Here is a 17,418-nt window from a genome sequence, read left to right as displayed (position 1 = left end):
TATAAGAATAATAAAAGACATTATTAAACATTATTTTTATTGATTTATTATAATATAAAATACATATATGTTTTTCCTCAAATTGTTATTAAATCTATTTTTACTTTTAAGGTTAATTATATGATATATCTATTTATACTTAACCCCTCCATTGACCTAGTACCACATTTAAATGTCTAATTTCACCAATGAGTTGCACCACGCACTACAATTCGTGGCCTTTCAGAAACACTCTCCAACATCCCAAGTATTCCATTGTAATGGCCAAAGCACTCGAGAATGACAACGCTAAACGTATCAACAGTTGCTCAACCATCGATTCATTAAAGTCGCATTAATTTTTCTAGTGAATCAAAATGGACAAGACGGAAAAACCCTTTATCGATCCTAAACTATTACCCGCTGGTAAGTTTGAAAAGGCTGTATGGGAATCTGCTAACGAAGGTGTGCACGAAAGGGTTAACTTTGACGATACAATTTGGGGTTTTGATCTTGCCGGTGGTTCTAAATATGGAACTCCACTTAGAGTTACAAAGGTAATTTATTTAATTATAATAAATTAATCCTTAAAATATAAACTTATTGATTATATCATAGGTAAGAAGAAACAGTAGAGCTTCCAAAGCTGGTATAAAAAAAGGCGATAAGCTTACCAAGATCAATGGCATTGGAACCGAAACGTTGACTCTTCAGGAAGCTCATGAAATGATTTTGGAATCTGGTATTTACATACAATTAGCAGTAAGCGCGTAAGTTACGTAGTTGAACTTGAATAAAGTATGTTTTATAATTTAGATACATAATTTAATTTATTCCTTAGACCGGATGATGTTGGCACAACTTATGGTTGTTATGAAGACGAAGAAGTGAGTTTTAATAATGATGCATAATATATAATTAATATTAATAATAAATTAATTTCAGGTAGAGTATGACTCAGAGGAAGAGGAACGAAAAAGAGAGGAAGAAAGGCGGAAAAAGAGGATAATCGTTTGTAAAACGGTACTGTATTTTATATTATATATTTATATTAACTATCTGTAATCTATTATACTAAAATTATATAACATAGAATTCAAATTGGAGTCTTATGTGGCCATGGACAACGAGGAAGACTTACATTTATAAAGAATCAAATTGCTTCTTGGTACCCAGCACTTATGAGAATAAACACAGGTAAAAACAATTAATTCAATTATAAAAAAAAAAATCTATAAAAGTGATTTATTTTTATCCAAATGTAAATATGAGCCATTGTATATAGCTTGTTAAATATGTATATATATATATATAAACAATTTCAGAGATAAGTTCCCTCTTCCAACAGTAACAAATAAAATTGAAACAATTGCCCTAGAACCAAAAGCTGGCATGGCATGAATAATTTTATATACCTACTTACTTATTATATTAAATAAAATTCGTGCTCTATGAAAAGTTATGTGTTATATGTTGATTTCAGCGAAGAAGAATATATTTCAGTATAATACAATGGAAAATATGATATATTATTTTTTATTTTAAGTACTACAAAATTATTTTTAATAAATTATGTTATATTATGTAATGTTTTTTATTTTAAACATAACCTATAAATATATTTATGACTATCTATATATTTAATAAAGAAATGTGCTTATTTACATTCATGACTTTTACTTAAGAGATTTCAAGACTAGCAGAAATATAAAATAAAATATTTATAAAATATAAGTAAAAGCTTTGATCAAAATATTAAGGATAAGTGTATACATGCATATTTAATTATATTTTTTAAGTTACTATTTTAGGACATAATAATAAAAACTTATAGTAAGAAATAATTTATAAAAACCATCATTAATTGAAGAAAATAAATTTGATGGTCATAGAAAATTTTATTGTTGTGTATTATATTTAATGCCAAAAATATGATACAGCACAAAAAACATTTTTTAATATTTACAATAATATTGCTAGCAATAAACAAACTAAAACAGACGACTTTTAGCATTATTAAAATTGTAAAATATAATTTATGTTTTTTTTTAATGATTATTACATAATACAAAAATATTATTAAAATTATTACAATCAATATATTGCACGATTTTTTACTTTTTCAATATAAAAAAATATTATTAAATAAATGTGCTTTTTTACTTATATTATTATAATTGAAAATTTCCAACTGTTATTATTAATTTGTGGAAATATTACAAAAAATATTATAAATAAAAGCATTAATTAAAATATTTGGATTTTTTTAATATTTTTTTTATGAATTATAGAATATTACGATGTTACTATTTTAGCACACAATAGACTTACTTTATAAAAATAGTCATAAATTAAAAGTAAATAAATTTGATTCCCATAAAAAATATTGTTTTGTATTGTATTTATTAAAAAAATTTATAAATAAAACCTTCAATTAAAATATTTTTTATTGTAAAATATTTTTATTATTAAAACAAATTACGAATTATAGAATATTACGAAGTTACTATTTTAGCACATAATAATAAAATTATTACTTTAGATAATAAATTAAAAGTAAATAAATTCGATAGACAAAAAAATAGTTTTATTGTATATTTTTTAACGATTTTTTTAACGAATAGATTTTGTGATAAAAATATTTTACAGCACAAAAAATATTATATTAATATAATTTTTTTATATGGAAATTTCACATGCCAGCAATAAACGACCTCAAGCAGAAGACTTTTAGTATTATTACGATTGTAAAAATATAATAAACAATTTTTAGTATTTCTAATAAAAAAATATTATAAAACATATAATTTGTTTGTTATGATTTTGTACTTTTCTATTTAATAAAAATATTATTATATAAATGTTATTTTTACAAGTATTATTGAACACAATTGAAGATTCATGACTTTTAATATCAAAATTTGGGTAAATATTACAAGTAAAAGCTCTAATTAAAATATTTAAGATAATAAATATGCATCGGGTGTATATTTCATTTTGTAAAAGAGTTTTATTATTTAAAAAAATATACGAATTACATAATATTACGACGTATCTTTTTAAGCTTATAATAATAAAACATCAACTTTAAAAAAATATAAAATTAATCATTAATTACAAATAAGTAAATTCGATAGTTATAGAAAAAATATTTTAGTTTATTTATTGACGATTAAATTCAATTTTAAAAATATATTACTTAAACATTAAAATAATACAATCTTTTATGATAAAAAAAACTTTGTATGGTATCAATAAACAAATTAAATTTTATACTTTTTTTATTAAAAAAATATTATTAATATTGACAAAAATTATACAATTTTTTTGTAATTTATTTTCTTATATAAAAAAAAATAATTATATAACATCAAGCCCAATATATAGCTTTAAATAAATGAAATTTATACTGTGTATGTAATATATGGTAATCAGTAGTCAATGTTATAATATAATCGATCTAAAAAAATAGGTTCATCGCTAAAATATCTCTACTGTCAAACACTTATCAGAAGACTGATACTAATTAGATATTAGGAATTAAGCTAACATTCCTAAATATCAAGATTAAAAATGTAATACCTCAAATGATAATATAATATATAATACAATAGTATGTGTTATAAAGATGGATCTATGTTTAAAAATAAAAATATTTTTTATTAAACTATTATTTAAGTACTCAATTTTTATTTTTATTATTAATGATTTTATTTATGAAAACATGTGATTTTTAATAAAAATACTCAAACAGTAATAAGACAATATAGGGGCAAATGGCAATACAAAAATATGAAGAGTAAAACAATGCATCTAAAGAACTGACTTACACAAAATAACCCCTGAGATCCTCTTTGTTAAAAGGTCCAATTCAAAGTGACGTCCCTCACCTGCTAATTAATTCGTTCCAATTATAAAACAAACCTATATGCTAGTCACGAATGAGGTATTTAGATCGTAGGACGGTGATGATTGTTTCTAGGTGACACTTTAAATCTTAAAAAAGCATCATTCCCAATCAAATCCCCCACAATATCACTAAAATAGATCCCTACATACAAACTGACCAAGTTTGTATTCAAAATCGCAAGGTATGTTCATTAAGTTATATATAATGAAACTTATGATCTTATGCCAAATATGACGGGCAATTAGCATAAACAGTCATTGATTAATGGGTATCGATGCCAATATTAACATTCTTGGTTCATTAGCAAACAGGAAATAATTGCGATGAATGAAATCATAACATTGCCGGCATATGAACTGTAAACATATGAATGAATCTCGTTTCCCGCTCAGGTGACACGGTACGAGAATAGTCGCAGATAAGAATAAAGAACGTGTCGATCGAAGCGTTTGTGTGTGAATCATTGATTGGAAATGGTACGGTTTTAAAATAAAACCAAGTACATATGAAACTTTTTTCAGAAGAAAAGAAACAATCAGATTCATCGTGGCTAAATTCGGTAAATTTTTGTTATGTGCTTTGGTGTCTTATACATTTTTCTCTACAATATTTGTGTTAATTTTGAGATAAGGATCAACAGTATTTTATGTGATTTACAGTTTCTATACCATCGTCTCTTAGCTGATATCTTAAGAACATCTGTAACATATAAAAATTTGTTTTATTATCAGTGAGTCATAAATATGGATATGTCATGGATTTATCAATTTAAAAAAAATATTCCTGAATCCTGAGAAATATTTTTTAATCTTTCGACACTTATTGTAAAATACTGCTTTCTTATCATTATTCTTAAGATTAAAATGAGAAAGTCATGACAAAAAAGAGGCTGGGATTAAAAACTTGAAAAAAATAAGCGAATAATTCCTTTTAGGAAAAAAAATACGCAAATATGATATACACCGCTAAAAATGATATATAATATAGCCGATAACACTTACAAGGCTAAAATATTGGCAAGTGTGTTTCGAAATTTATAAATCGGTAATAACATATTAATTTTGCTGCAAAGTTTTAGTTGTGCGTCAAGGGTGTAAAGAATAAAAAAAACATAGGCTAGACCGATTAGAAAGCATATTTTTTTTAACGGCTTTTACTACCTGTCTAAATTATTTCATGAATGCTATTCGCTTAAGCATTACCCCCCAAACTGTAAATGCAAAAATCCTAGATAAGAAAATTGCATTCCGATCAGTTATCGTCTCAATCGCTTACAAAAATATGTTTTAAAATAATTCTTATCATTATTTAAAGAAACCTCTCGGTAGTAAAATGGTTATGGTGAAATGCACTCAACCAAAAAAACACAAAAGATAATTGAAACACGTCTAATATAACTAAAAGTAAATAATAAATTGTGTGTATACATGTACATCTCGAATTCGAGCATGTATTTACCAAGCATATTATGCCACTCGGGGCAAATAGACTAGCCGCTATTGTGACCTTAAGACCAATATTTAACAGAAGAGCATTAACAAGAAATTTATGTAAAAACACTGCCATAATCAATCTAAAATATACTATAAACATATTTCGTGAAATAATCTAAAATCGGCGTCTACTACTTTCTGGTATTCTATGTTAATATTTAAAGTGCATTTATTTTACTTTAGTTATATTCAAGAATATGTACAAAATAATATTTTGTGATAGATATCGAATATATTTATATACATTTGCATCGTTAAGCCCCGGCTTTTAACAAAGGCATAAGAAAGGTTCAATCAAACTTTATAATACTTCTAGTTGATTGGCAAAGTTCATATCTATTCATCGTGGGGAATATATTAAAATGAGCTTTGTTTATATAGCTTCTTTTTCAATACAGGCTTATTGCAAGCTACTTGCTATTCTGTAACATTGACTGCTTAATTGAAATTTCGATTGACAATTTTAAAACCGTGCCGTTAATAGACAAAACTAAATTTAGTTTCGATGACAAATAAATCTTGTTAGTGGATTGTGGATGCGTAGGCACAGATGTATTTGGGGGTGGTCTCTTCATCCTTGATACTTCAGGTGGAAATAGACCTATTAAAACCGTTTTACAAAACAATAGATCTTGGCCCAATTGCATTTAAATGAACAGAACTTGGGGCGATAATTTTTTTAAATAAAAAATAATTTCTTAATTTATTTAAGTGTGTTTTTATACTAAGCAAATATAAGCAATACATACATATAAAATACAACATAAACATGAACAGAATATAAAACATAGATATTTTGATTTATTTCTTAATGTACGAAGGTGTTTCTTAATTAAGGAAACCAGCTACATTTTTATTTTTGGGGATTGTCCTATTTATTATTATACAAAAAGGATTGTTACTATACAAATTCATATTTTCGTACACTATTCCCTGACTGAACTCGTTTTCTTATACCTATTTATCCTTAAATTATTTCTATAGTATTTAATATATGTTAATATATTATTATCTAACTTATATATAAATACTAAAATGTTCATCTTTAATATTTATTGAATATCTAAACAATCCAATCTTTCAAACATCCCTCTACTCTATTAGTAAATCTATTTTTATTAAAACTACTCTTATTGCCCTATTTTGTAGTTTAATTCTATTGTAAAATATGTTTTCATTATTATTTAATATATTTCTCATCCTAAATATTATGCCTCTTTCTCTAAATTTTTTTGATTTTTTTTTTTTCAAAATTGAACAAAATGGTATATAAGAGAAAATACAATAAGTTAAAATAATAAGGTATTAGTATATAATATATGTATATTATTATTAGACAAAAAAACAAATCTAATTTTGTGTTAATTAAAAATAATAAATTATATACAAAAAAATAATATTAAAACAATAAACATAAATATTAATTTTAAAAATCATAAACCTGAAACTCAATGTTATTTTTTAATAATTAAACATATTTTCGTTTACTACTCAAAACAGTGTGACAAAAAAATCTTGGAAAAAATAATCTGCGATGATCGATCGATATTTTATTTATTAATAATCACTAATTCCGATATCTCAGATACGACATAAAGTTCATGAGGGATTCTTACCTAGGTTTTTCGGATATTAGTCACTAACTTTGTCACTAGTTTTTCGGATGAGTAAGTTTGGGTTAATACTATTTTTTTAAGATATTATATTTAATAAAAAAAATTTTTAAAGGAAAAAAGATATTAAAAAATAATATAGCCCAATACTCGCACATAAAAAATATGGCCTTATTTAAAAAGATGAGTAAACGTATGAGAATAATATTAGTATATTATTTATTGGTTTATCTATACATATATGCATCCAATAAATATTGAAATAGTTGGTATTTCAATTTACTTTGGTTTTTTTTTGTAATAACAGAACAATCAGCAGTATACATAACTACTTATTAATCTGAAAATCAAGGATAAAAATCCCACATAAACCCTTTGTTGAAAAAGTGACATTTTTCGATTAAATTGAATTAGTACAACTATCACTCCTAAACTTTCTAAAGCCATACATTGTAAAGAACTTTTAGCTTTAAGTAGCTTTCTTAAAAAAATATGCTTTTTAATTATTCGAGAAAGGAAGAAGATAGTATAGGATACAAAAAATATATTTTTGCTATTAATAATAAAAGTAATAATATCTTATTTAGCATTTTATATACAAGAAAAAATAATATTAAAGGAAATTTACCGCAAATAGAACACTTAAATTGGAATTCATCACTCTTAAAATTATTAAAAAATATTAGAGAATGATAGATATAACCCATTACCATTATCTATCAACAGTATGGTGTTATTCGTTTAAAATGTATATATTGTCTTTAAATTATTATATTAACTCATTTATAACTAAGATGAATAAATAAGTAAAAAGTTTTCACGTACATTAAACATAACGTTACTTTTTTGCTTACAGAATATCTAAAAAAATATTATAACGATAATATTCATAAAACTAAGTATCGTTTTTAATGTACAATCAATTGTAATTTATATGTACATATAGAATATTCCTCAATTTCAATTGAATCATATATTTTTCTGCGATCTTTTAAGAATGACATTTGGATCAATAAATCTAAATCGCAAATGAATGATTTATGTTACCTGTGAAACAATAGTCTCAGTGCGGATCTGAAAAGAATTCCATCGGCCACGCCAAGCCATCCACGCACGCTGATTGATTTTTAGCTACCAACCAACTCAGATTTAGTGCCATATTTTTTCAGATACTGACGAGTGAAGTTCGAATTCTCCATTAGCCAGTTCAAGATCAACACTCCGAGCCGAACGAGTTTAGCGAAGAAGTCGATCAGAAATGGTGCTCGTAGCAAGCATGGCCGTAGATCCAAAGTTACTACCACCAACTCGCCTAGCAAAAGCCAATTGGGAATCCAGAAACGAAGGAGTGCACGAGAGGATTAATTTTGACGACACAATATGGGGATTCGACTTGGCTGGAGGAGCTTACTATAACACACCCTTGAGAGTGACGAGGGTATGACAATCGAATAAATCATTGTTTTAAGTAGCAATAAACTATCATGAAACTTTAGGTGAAAGAAGACAGCCGGGCCCAGAAAGCAGGAATAAGACCAGGAGATAAACTTCTAACGATAAATGGAATTGGCACTGAAACATTGACTTTGGAAGAAGCTCACAAGATTATTCTTGAATCGGGAGTCCATATCAAGCTTTCAGTAACTGCGTAAGTATTTTTAAACGACCTAAAATATCAATAAATACTGCTTGCTATAATATTGCTATAATTTTAGTCCTGAAGATACTGAAACGACATATGGATATTGGGAAGATCCAAGTGTATGTATTCATATTTTTTTTTTTGCTATATTTTTAATTATTAAATTCATATTTTGAAAATATTTCAGCTTGTAGATGATGATGAAGAAATGAGAAGAAAAGAGGAAGAGGCCAAGAAAAAGAAGTATTTCGTATGCAAAACGGTAGTACAAAAAATAATATTTAACTGCTCATGATAAACATCTAAATGATATAAATCATTTTTTTATTTACACAGAATTCAAATTGGAGTCTGCAGTGGCCGTGGGTTTCAAAGCCGAAAGTGATCTACAAAGAATCCAACTGCTATTTGGTTCCTAGCAAATTTGAAACTAAATTTGGGTAAATATTACTTCAATATCTAATTAACTACTTTTCTGTTATGTTTAACATTATCAAAATACTATTGCAGTGACAAATTGCTGCCAATTCCCGATAATAAGCCAATAGTTCTTGAACCGGTGGCTATGAGTGGTTCTAAATCTGAAGAACAAGAAGTAATTGAAGAATGATTGTTCATATAGAGAAATATATTCGAGTTATCGTGTGATAAATTTGGGCACAAAGTAGTGAAATTGTGTAGATTTTCAATGAAAATTTACAAATATTTCATTAACATGTATGATTTTATATATTTTTATATACACATAATTACGTTGAAAAAATGTGTTAACAAGTTAATACATTTATTTTATTTATATAACTATATTAAAAATTAAATATAAATAAAATTATTTCATTATTCGTGTTTTATTTTGTGTTTTTCACGGATAATTTATTTTAAAGACACATTCTATACTTTGCGCTTCAATAACTAAGAAAAACTGAACTAAATTTGTCAATCTAAATTTGATCAAATGACCTTGAAACATGTTTCTAATCAAACGGGTATTAGTATATTTCAAGCAACATTGCATTTATATTATAGTTACATATATAGAATACACTACAGTTTTAATATGATATTTAAATTTATTATGTATATTATATAAATCGTCTGAAATTAAAATCAGTGTTTCGCTGGTCCTTCGAATTTAAATAAAAACGAAATAACATTTTATGATTTTTCATTAAATGCTACACATGTATGTACATATATGTATGAAACTATCAATATATTTCTTTTTTATTTAATTTATTATTTATTACCTAACTTTTATTTTATTTTAAATAGTATATTTCCTAAATTAAAAATAACTTCTCACTAGTTTCTCGCGCAAGCTACTTCAAGTTCCTCACTAATCAATAATTATAATTTTTTATTGATTATCTTAAAGCTTTACCGCAATTAGCAGTTTACTGTGTATTTTTGTAATACAGGAATACGCGGAAACTGCGTTTATTGAAATACCTACTAAAAGTGGAAAATAATTAGTGATGATATAATTAATTTTATAATATTTAGGGGGGGGGCAAATTATTTGCTGCCTGATGCACTGTGCATTTACAGTGAATCTATACTGGTGTCTTGAACAAAGAAAAAAATTAATGTCTGCTAAGCTACCACGGAACTCAGGCTTTGTTTTCTGAATTCGAAAATCGAATTCGGTAAATGTACGTCCGGGCAAATAGAGTTTTTATTAAAACATTGGAAAAAATGTAATATTTTTTACATAAGGTAAAAGTTAAGGTATGCATTGGAAAAGTGCAGCACTACCATATTTAAAATGCTCTGCTGGAATTTCACCACTACTTGAAGATTTATAAGTTTTGAACCTCTTATGAAACCGATTGATGGTACGTCAGTTTTTATTCTAATTTTCATTGTCTTCTAAGTAAATACTGACTTAATAAAGATTGTATTTTTAAAAATGTTGTTGTTTATTATTGAATATTAAATATATGTTTTATTGTTTATACATATATGTATTTGGTATTTTATTAATTTGCAAAATTATTTAATAATAAAATAATTCGCAAACGTCACAATTGGGGTGCGAGTGCTGCCATGCGCAAATTTTGTCACTGGCAAGAACGCGTCCGCGCGGATCCACAGCTATGTTCAGTTTGTTTTGATGGTTTGAATCAGCTGTCTGTCATGCTGCAGCGCGGAGGCTCCGACGGGGCGTGAGCGTAGCCCCGGGGCCGGAGGCGGGAGGCGCCGCAGCACCATGGCGAGGCATCCCACCGCCGTCGCAGCGCTCGGCTTCAACCAGGATCGCGGTACTCCATTGTTCCATTGTCTCGACTCGACCCAATCGCTTCCTGGTCGAATATTTTCGCACGTACCTTTTTCGCATCCTATCTATTGCTGTTGCTATTGCTATTGCATCCTCTCTTGACCTCGGCGCCGTCGACACCGTCAACACCGTCGGATCGCGCTACGTCAATTTACGCGTCGCAATTACGCCTAATCATTGACACCTTCGAGGGCCCGTCGACACGTGTATTTTTCAACCGCACTAAGTCGTGGCCTCGATTTTTACATTTTTACATTTTTGTTTATATTTCAAATTTTATTACTAAAACGCATTTTGTTTTCTCTCTGTTATGACGCATAAATATTGCCAGAGTGCGAAATTTATATTTATTTTCCTCTTTTGTTTTTAATCAATTAACAAATCACTTTTTTATAGATAAACTTATCCTGTTAATTCATAAAATATAATACCTAATAAAATTTTCAATTCACAAAACTTACAATATATTATACAATTCTTTGAAAAATATATCATTTTTATATATCCACAGATACTTTTAAGCAAACATCGGAGATGTCGTTAGTTCAAGATTTTAATATTTCGTTTATACCATTTTCAACCCTAATATATATGAAATAACTTTGATATAACTTGACTTGTTCGCCTTGATGCCTAGAGACGTCAAACACGGTGAAAGTGTTAAATATATAAGTAACAATCAATTATTTTCCTTTCTTATTAATCAATGCAGTTTATAGTTTCTTCTTCATTTGTACCTGTTGATGCAAAAAAATTCCTCGTCTCTTAAATTTAAACGTTTCAGCCATTTCTCGATTTTTTCTTTATTGACTTTTTCAAAGCTCTTTGACCCTTTGGCTGTTAAATATCAAAATATTCGTCATTATGTAAAAATAAATTAATTTATGAACTTGTTACCCCGTTAGTATGACAATGGCATGTAACAGTTTTTCAATGAATCTAATTAAAAAATCGCTATATTTCACTTAAGTTTTCCAAAATTGTATCAAGCCCTCTTCGTTAACTCCGTTTAAAGTTTTAAAATACAAACATTATTTAATACGTAGTTTCTCAAACTCTTACACTTTACAAATCTTCGCATTCTTTAACTGATTTCACACAGCAAGTTGAAATAAATAAAATCATTAATATCAGATCACTCTTTGCGTGACATGCAATCATAAACAATGTCGAGTATTTTCGAATCGATTAGACCGTACTGCATCTATTTTTATAGCTATTTGCTCGATGAATGATTATTGATCCCCGAAAGTTTCTTAAAGTATTTATATTGTTAAATACTTATACATATGTATTATTATATTTAAATAGGGTGGTAGCAAATTTATAAAAATATTGCTTTTGTACGAAATAACATGTAATTTTAGATAATTATGAATGTTTTTATATTTACACATATTTTCGTTCAAAAGCTACGTGTTGAAATAATTAATTTAAATTTATACTTATTTTAATAACAATAAATTAGATGGTTATTATTATTATATTAATAATTATTATTATATATATTTAGTTGTCTATATTTGAAATGTTTGCTCTGATGTTTATTTAAAAATTTGGAAAACTATTTATTTATTTATTTAAATTAAATTAAGACCGTCGTAACCTAACAGGATACCCCAATGCGTCGCGATGGTCGTAAACAATACAAAAAGCACGTTTTTATAATTTAATAATAATAAAATTTAATAATATAAATAATGATTCGTTATACATAATTCTATCTTTGAAAATTTCAAACATGTGTGGGACTCTTCCTTAAGTGGTTAAATGGTTAATTTTACAATAATGCCTTGGCGAGGCAGAGAACCTTGATGCATCATTTTCTATTTTTTCCATATATTTTTAATAATAATAATAATATTTAATTTATATTGTATGTTATTATGTAATACAAAAATCACAAATATGTTTTTCAATCAATTCTGACTCCTGATAGTGATTTAAAATTATTTGTTGTGAAATGTGTCTCTTGTCATTTTGTGTGTATAGTAAAAACTTAGGGGTCACCGAAAAGTAGAGTCAGCTGACGTCTTTAATACATTTCAGTGTTGGATAGGTCAAATAAGTTTGATACTATGTCAAAAGGAATTTTGTCAGAGGTTGGAAGATTGAGCTCTTCTTACTTTTCGCTAGTGGAAATCTAATATCGTTTATCTTGCACTTTGTATTCCGCTATTTTTGATTGATTGCAAACGTTTTTCCCCAAATAAAAATATCGCAGACAACTTAATGATTAAAAAAAAGAGTTTGATTTAATGTGGATTTATTTTAAGAGATGTGTGCATTTAAATAAATACTTTGTTCCATAAAACGAATTGTTTGTGCATTTATGTATGGTCAATCTTCGGATTTTTTCTTCGGAAAGGAATTTGTTGCAGAATTATTTATAAGGTGTTCAACTCGCACCTAATCTGTCCAACATTAATGCACAAACAATTCGTATTATGGAACAATTATTTTATATATTGCTCATTTAATTTGTCCTCTTAAAACAAGAAGTAACAACTCAAAGAAGTTGAGAAATCCTGATATTAGAACTCGTTTTTTTTTAATAAAATGTTTACGCTTTCTTGAAATGACTTAACGAGTCTTTTTTGAGCATTCATAATATGTAAATTTATTGTCTGCATTGTAAATTCTCATTATTCAGGAATATTCAAGTGATATCACAATTAAAACTTTTGTTCATATTATTAGTAACCAAATTATTTTTTAAATGCTTTCCTTACAAAAATGTGATTAATTTTATGCGCTGTAGAAATACCAACTTCAAATATAACAATAACCAATTGAACACAAAATATAGGAATAATGATGTTTAAAGAAAAATTGCGAAGACTTGGTATTAACATAGATAATAGGGATTAAGATTAATTTAGCAACAAATTTGAAAAAATCGTGTTGTATTTTAAACAATTTATTTTATCTTTACAGGTTGTTTTACTTGCTGTTTAGAAAACGGACTGAGAGTATACAATGTAGAGCCGTTAGTAGAAAAAGCACATTATAGTAAGTAATTAAAACGATATTTATAAATGTACGGTAATATTAATCAATAATATTTATTTTAGAAGCAGACGAAGTCGGAGACGTCATAAAATGTGAAATGTTGTATAGAACGAACCTCCTCTTTTTAGTTAGGAGGTCTAGAGATAATGTTTTAATGGTGTTTGACGATGCTAAAGAGAAGTTCATAGCAGAAATTCCCTTTCCTTCATGCATAAAGGCTATTAGGGCGAGAAAAGACAGGCTAGCTGTCGCGTTAGAATATACCATATACACAGTACGTTGGCCGTGCGGGAGTAGGATCCAACAAGTGTTACAAACGCCACTTAACCGCGCCGGCTTATGTGAACTTACAACTCTACCATCGGCTCCGAAATGTCTTTTGGCAGCTCCCGGACACATGATGGGTTCTGTGCAACTATTAGTAAGATAATACGCATGTTTTATATTCTACATACATATAAATATATTAATTATAATTAATTAATCAGGATGCTGATACTAAATCGGTGAATATGTTAAGATGTCACTCAAATGAGTTGCGTTGCTTATCGCTCTCTGCAACTGGAGCGTTGTTGGCGACAGCTTCAGAACGGGGCACTCTTCTTCGGGTGTGGTGCACTAGAAGAAGAATATGCTTGCATACGTTAAGACGCGGATCAGATCATGCTACTTTATTCTGGTTTGTCACGCGCTTTGAATTAGATTTATATGAGATTAATTTATATAATGTTTCTATTTATTTGTAGTATGAATTTTTCACGTGGCGGAGAGTTGCTATGTTGCTGCTCCGATAAAGGCACTTTGCACGTATTCCAAATCGGTGGCGGTACGGGTGCTGGTCTTTCCGGTTTCAGTGTGGCTAGTGGTGCTTTGCTAGGGGGTGAAAGACCTTTTGCATCGGGTGCCATACCACGTGAACAATCTGCTCTATGTGCTTTCATAAATAATACAAGTGTCGTAGGTTAGTATTTATTTTACTATATATTTATTTAATCTCGGAAGAAACGCCCAAATCAAAATTAATTATATGCAAATAGAAAACGCCGATACATAATAATAGATCACTGTTTAATTATATGTGGGTTTTGGGTATAATTTTTTTGTATCTGAACATACGGGATACAGCTTGTTGCGTTCGGGCGATAATATAGCGGCCGTATCACGTACGTTCGTATGGGTAGGGCGGTTGAATTATTACTAGTTTCATCTTTTACAATATTTAGTACCCAAAATATTTGAAAAAATTTTATCTATTTTAAAAATATCCTAGAAAAATACAACAATGACGAGTAAAAAAATAATCTTGCATACATTTTTCAGACCACAATCCCATTTTTAAATAGACTCCAAGAAACGCTTTTATCTCATCAATGTTAATTTCTGTCTAATCATTCCATATTGATCTTGAAGATAATGTCATGTTGGAAACTCTCATATTTGTGTATTTATTTGTTTCACAAAGTATTTTGCTAATTAGATCATCAGTATAAAATAATTTAAAATAATCAATATGGTGGATACAATTGGAGGGTCTTCAATCTGCAGTGGTGTTACTTCTTTGATATATTATTTCCTCACTGACACTCACTATTTTAGACCAATAGGCCTAATTTCAATATCACTATCCTCATCGGAAGAGACAAAATTAAATATAAAATCCTCTATCGCTCAATAAAATACAACACAATCATTATATTCAGCCATGGGATATTTTTAAATATAATTTAAAATAATTTTAACACAAAAAAATTAAAAATATAAATAATCAAAAAATGTCACTAGATCAATGAACGTCACAGCTTCCAAATTGTACACACATACATTCGCGCATGTTAGAGCCTAGTCACAAGAATAAAGTTGTATACGTCGTTCGAAAATACGAGTGTGTGTTTTTTTTTGTTTCTACCTGCGCTGCAATAAAGGTTATTATCGAAAAACTGCAGCGTATTGGCAAAATTTGGAGAGTTTAAAAGAGATCGTAAACTTTTACATGTATGATATATTATTTAAAAAATGCTATTTGAAACATGTCAAATATGAATAAAATATTTTTGTTATATAGTGATACTAATTATATATACAATAGATCTAAATTTACATACACAGAAAACATATTTACAGAAAATTTACATAGAAAATATACATATTTTAAGATACAATTAATTACATTTTTAAAAATAAAAATTCAAAACAAAATCGCGGTTAAGTTGGAAGTCAGTTTTCGGTTTCATTCCAACAATACTTATCACTTTCTATTGATGTAGAAGAAGACTGGTAGTTCATTTTCAATTTTTAAAAAGTCACTATGAAAAATTGTGAGTTTGCTGGTAACAGATACGTCAAAAATTCGTACTGCAATAATTTTGTAAATTCGTTGTCTACGTATACATATGTATGCGAGAGAGAAGCGATACATGCACGTAAGAATATTCGTTGTGTCGCTTGTTTTCGATTTCAAGGATTTCGTCTTTCACATCCGGTTATAAAAATAAACATGTTGGTTAATTCGCACAAAATAAAATATATATAATAACATAGTAACTGGTTGTCAACTCCTACAATATGATTGTGTGAGTAAATCGTATGTGTGTTTTTGGATGAAATGTGGATAGCGTGATGACCACTGCACTAGATAGTTTCACTTAGCACACAAATTAGGCAGTAGTGCCTCAGGGGCACCACGCAAGTACAAAGGGTTAATAGTGTTCTATTATTTATATATATATATATATTCATTTAAGAAATAGAGAAGGGGAAACAGTTCCTTCACAACTATATGTATGTATTTATTTCAAATGTATTATTTTTTTTCTGTTGTAGCAATATGCGTCGATGGATCTTTTCACAAATTTGTTTTCACCAGCGAAGGAACATGTCACAGAGATGCTTTTGACATATTTCTTCAAGTCGGTGACGACGATGACTTCATAGCGTAGCTTTTGAGTTGAAAACTTTATGGTGCATAGTTTATTATTTAGTGTTTGCTGTCTCAACTTAATTGGGTGTATTTTTGTGTTATTCCAACGAATTTACGTGTATTCTTTTCCCAACATGATTTTTGAATATATTTTTTTGTGTGGTACTTGTGTATTGTTTGAGATTTTATCGGCAGTATATACGAGCAGACTTGTACCAAAAAAATGCCATTTATTAATGCTTTATATATAAATTAAGTCAATACTCCATTTTGAAACGTGAAACATCATTTTTATACGCGTGTATAATAGTGCGAATAAAAATGCTTAAACGTAAAGCTATTTTTACTTGTTGATATTTTATAAAATTTAATTACATATGTATGTAAAAAATGTACAAAATTACTTGATTTTTATTTGGTTGTGAAGTTGAATTCTTCTTTGTGTTTTGTACAAAAAAAAATGTTATCCGCATTTTGTATATTAATTGTCTTATTAATTAATTGTAACATGTCTTATGTTATGTGTGTATATTAGAATATTATATAAACAACTTTACTATTAATGTATAAAAAT

At 27.8% G+C, this 17,418-nt stretch overlaps 3 protein-coding genes across 3 annotated transcripts; all 3 read left to right on the top strand.

The window, feature by feature from the left end:
• Positions 1-356: 356 nt before the first annotated feature.
• On the top strand, positions 357-1,180 carry LOC148236539 (uncharacterized). The gene is made up of 5 exons (XM_088182827.1): positions 357-536; positions 598-749; positions 821-866; positions 925-1,002; positions 1,073-1,180. The coding sequence occupies exons 1-5, from the start codon at positions 357-359 to the stop codon at positions 1,178-1,180; spliced, it is 564 nt and encodes a 187-aa protein (XP_088038953.1).
• Positions 1,181-8,217: 7,037 nt separating this feature from the next.
• On the top strand, positions 8,218-9,247 carry LOC148236538 (uncharacterized). Its single transcript, XM_088182826.1, has 6 exons — positions 8,218-8,433; positions 8,492-8,643; positions 8,711-8,756; positions 8,825-8,899; positions 8,974-9,077; positions 9,148-9,247. The coding sequence occupies exons 1-6, from the start codon at positions 8,254-8,256 to the stop codon at positions 9,245-9,247; spliced, it is 657 nt and encodes a 218-aa protein (XP_088038952.1). The 5' UTR covers positions 8,218-8,253.
• A 1,436-nt stretch (positions 9,248-10,683) lies between these two features.
• On the top strand, positions 10,684-17,417 carry LOC148236537 (WD repeat domain phosphoinositide-interacting protein 4-like). The gene is made up of 6 exons (XM_088182658.1): positions 10,684-10,898; positions 13,853-13,927; positions 13,990-14,348; positions 14,416-14,606; positions 14,674-14,888; positions 16,748-17,417. The coding sequence occupies exons 1-6, from the start codon at positions 10,847-10,849 to the stop codon at positions 16,861-16,863; spliced, it is 1,008 nt and encodes a 335-aa protein (XP_088038784.1). The 5' UTR covers positions 10,684-10,846; the 3' UTR covers positions 16,864-17,417.
• The last annotated feature ends 1 nt before the right edge of the window (position 17,418 follows it).

Source organism: Plectrocnemia conspersa, unplaced genomic scaffold, assembly GCF_051122295.1.
Source record: "Plectrocnemia conspersa isolate PC_06_02 unplaced genomic scaffold, ASM5112229v1 ptg000003l, whole genome shotgun sequence".
In the NCBI taxonomy this organism is placed as follows: Eukaryota; Metazoa; Arthropoda; class Insecta; order Trichoptera; family Polycentropodidae; genus Plectrocnemia; species Plectrocnemia conspersa.
This window is presented reverse-complemented; position numbering and strand designations above follow the sequence as displayed.

Excerpts from the sequence above, each read along its gene's own strand:
- LOC148236539 (XM_088182827.1), top strand. The coding sequence starts at position 357 with ATGGACAAGACGGAAAAACCCTTTATCGATCCTAAACTATTACCCGCT. Across the intron at positions 750-820 it reads ATACAATTAGCAGTAAGCGC|ACCGGATGATGTTGGCACAA; the intron begins GTAAGTTACGTA and ends TTTATTCCTTAG. Across the intron at positions 1,003-1,072 it reads GGATAATCGTTTGTAAAACG|AATTCAAATTGGAGTCTTAT; the intron begins GTACTGTATTTT and ends TATATAACATAG.
- LOC148236538 (XM_088182826.1), top strand. The coding sequence starts at position 8,254 with ATGGTGCTCGTAGCAAGCATGGCCGTAGATCCAAAGTTACTACCACCA. Across the intron at positions 8,900-8,973 it reads AGTATTTCGTATGCAAAACG|AATTCAAATTGGAGTCTGCA; the intron begins GTAGTACAAAAA and ends TTATTTACACAG. Across the intron at positions 9,078-9,147 it reads AAATTTGAAACTAAATTTGG|TGACAAATTGCTGCCAATTC; the intron begins GTAAATATTACT and ends ATACTATTGCAG.
- LOC148236537 (XM_088182658.1), top strand. The coding sequence starts at position 10,847 with ATGGCGAGGCATCCCACCGCCGTCGCAGCGCTCGGCTTCAACCAGGAT. Across the intron at positions 10,899-13,852 it reads CGGCTTCAACCAGGATCGCG|GTTGTTTTACTTGCTGTTTA; the intron begins GTACTCCATTGT and ends TTATCTTTACAG. Across the intron at positions 14,349-14,415 it reads TGGGTTCTGTGCAACTATTA|GATGCTGATACTAAATCGGT; the intron begins GTAAGATAATAC and ends TTAATTAATCAG.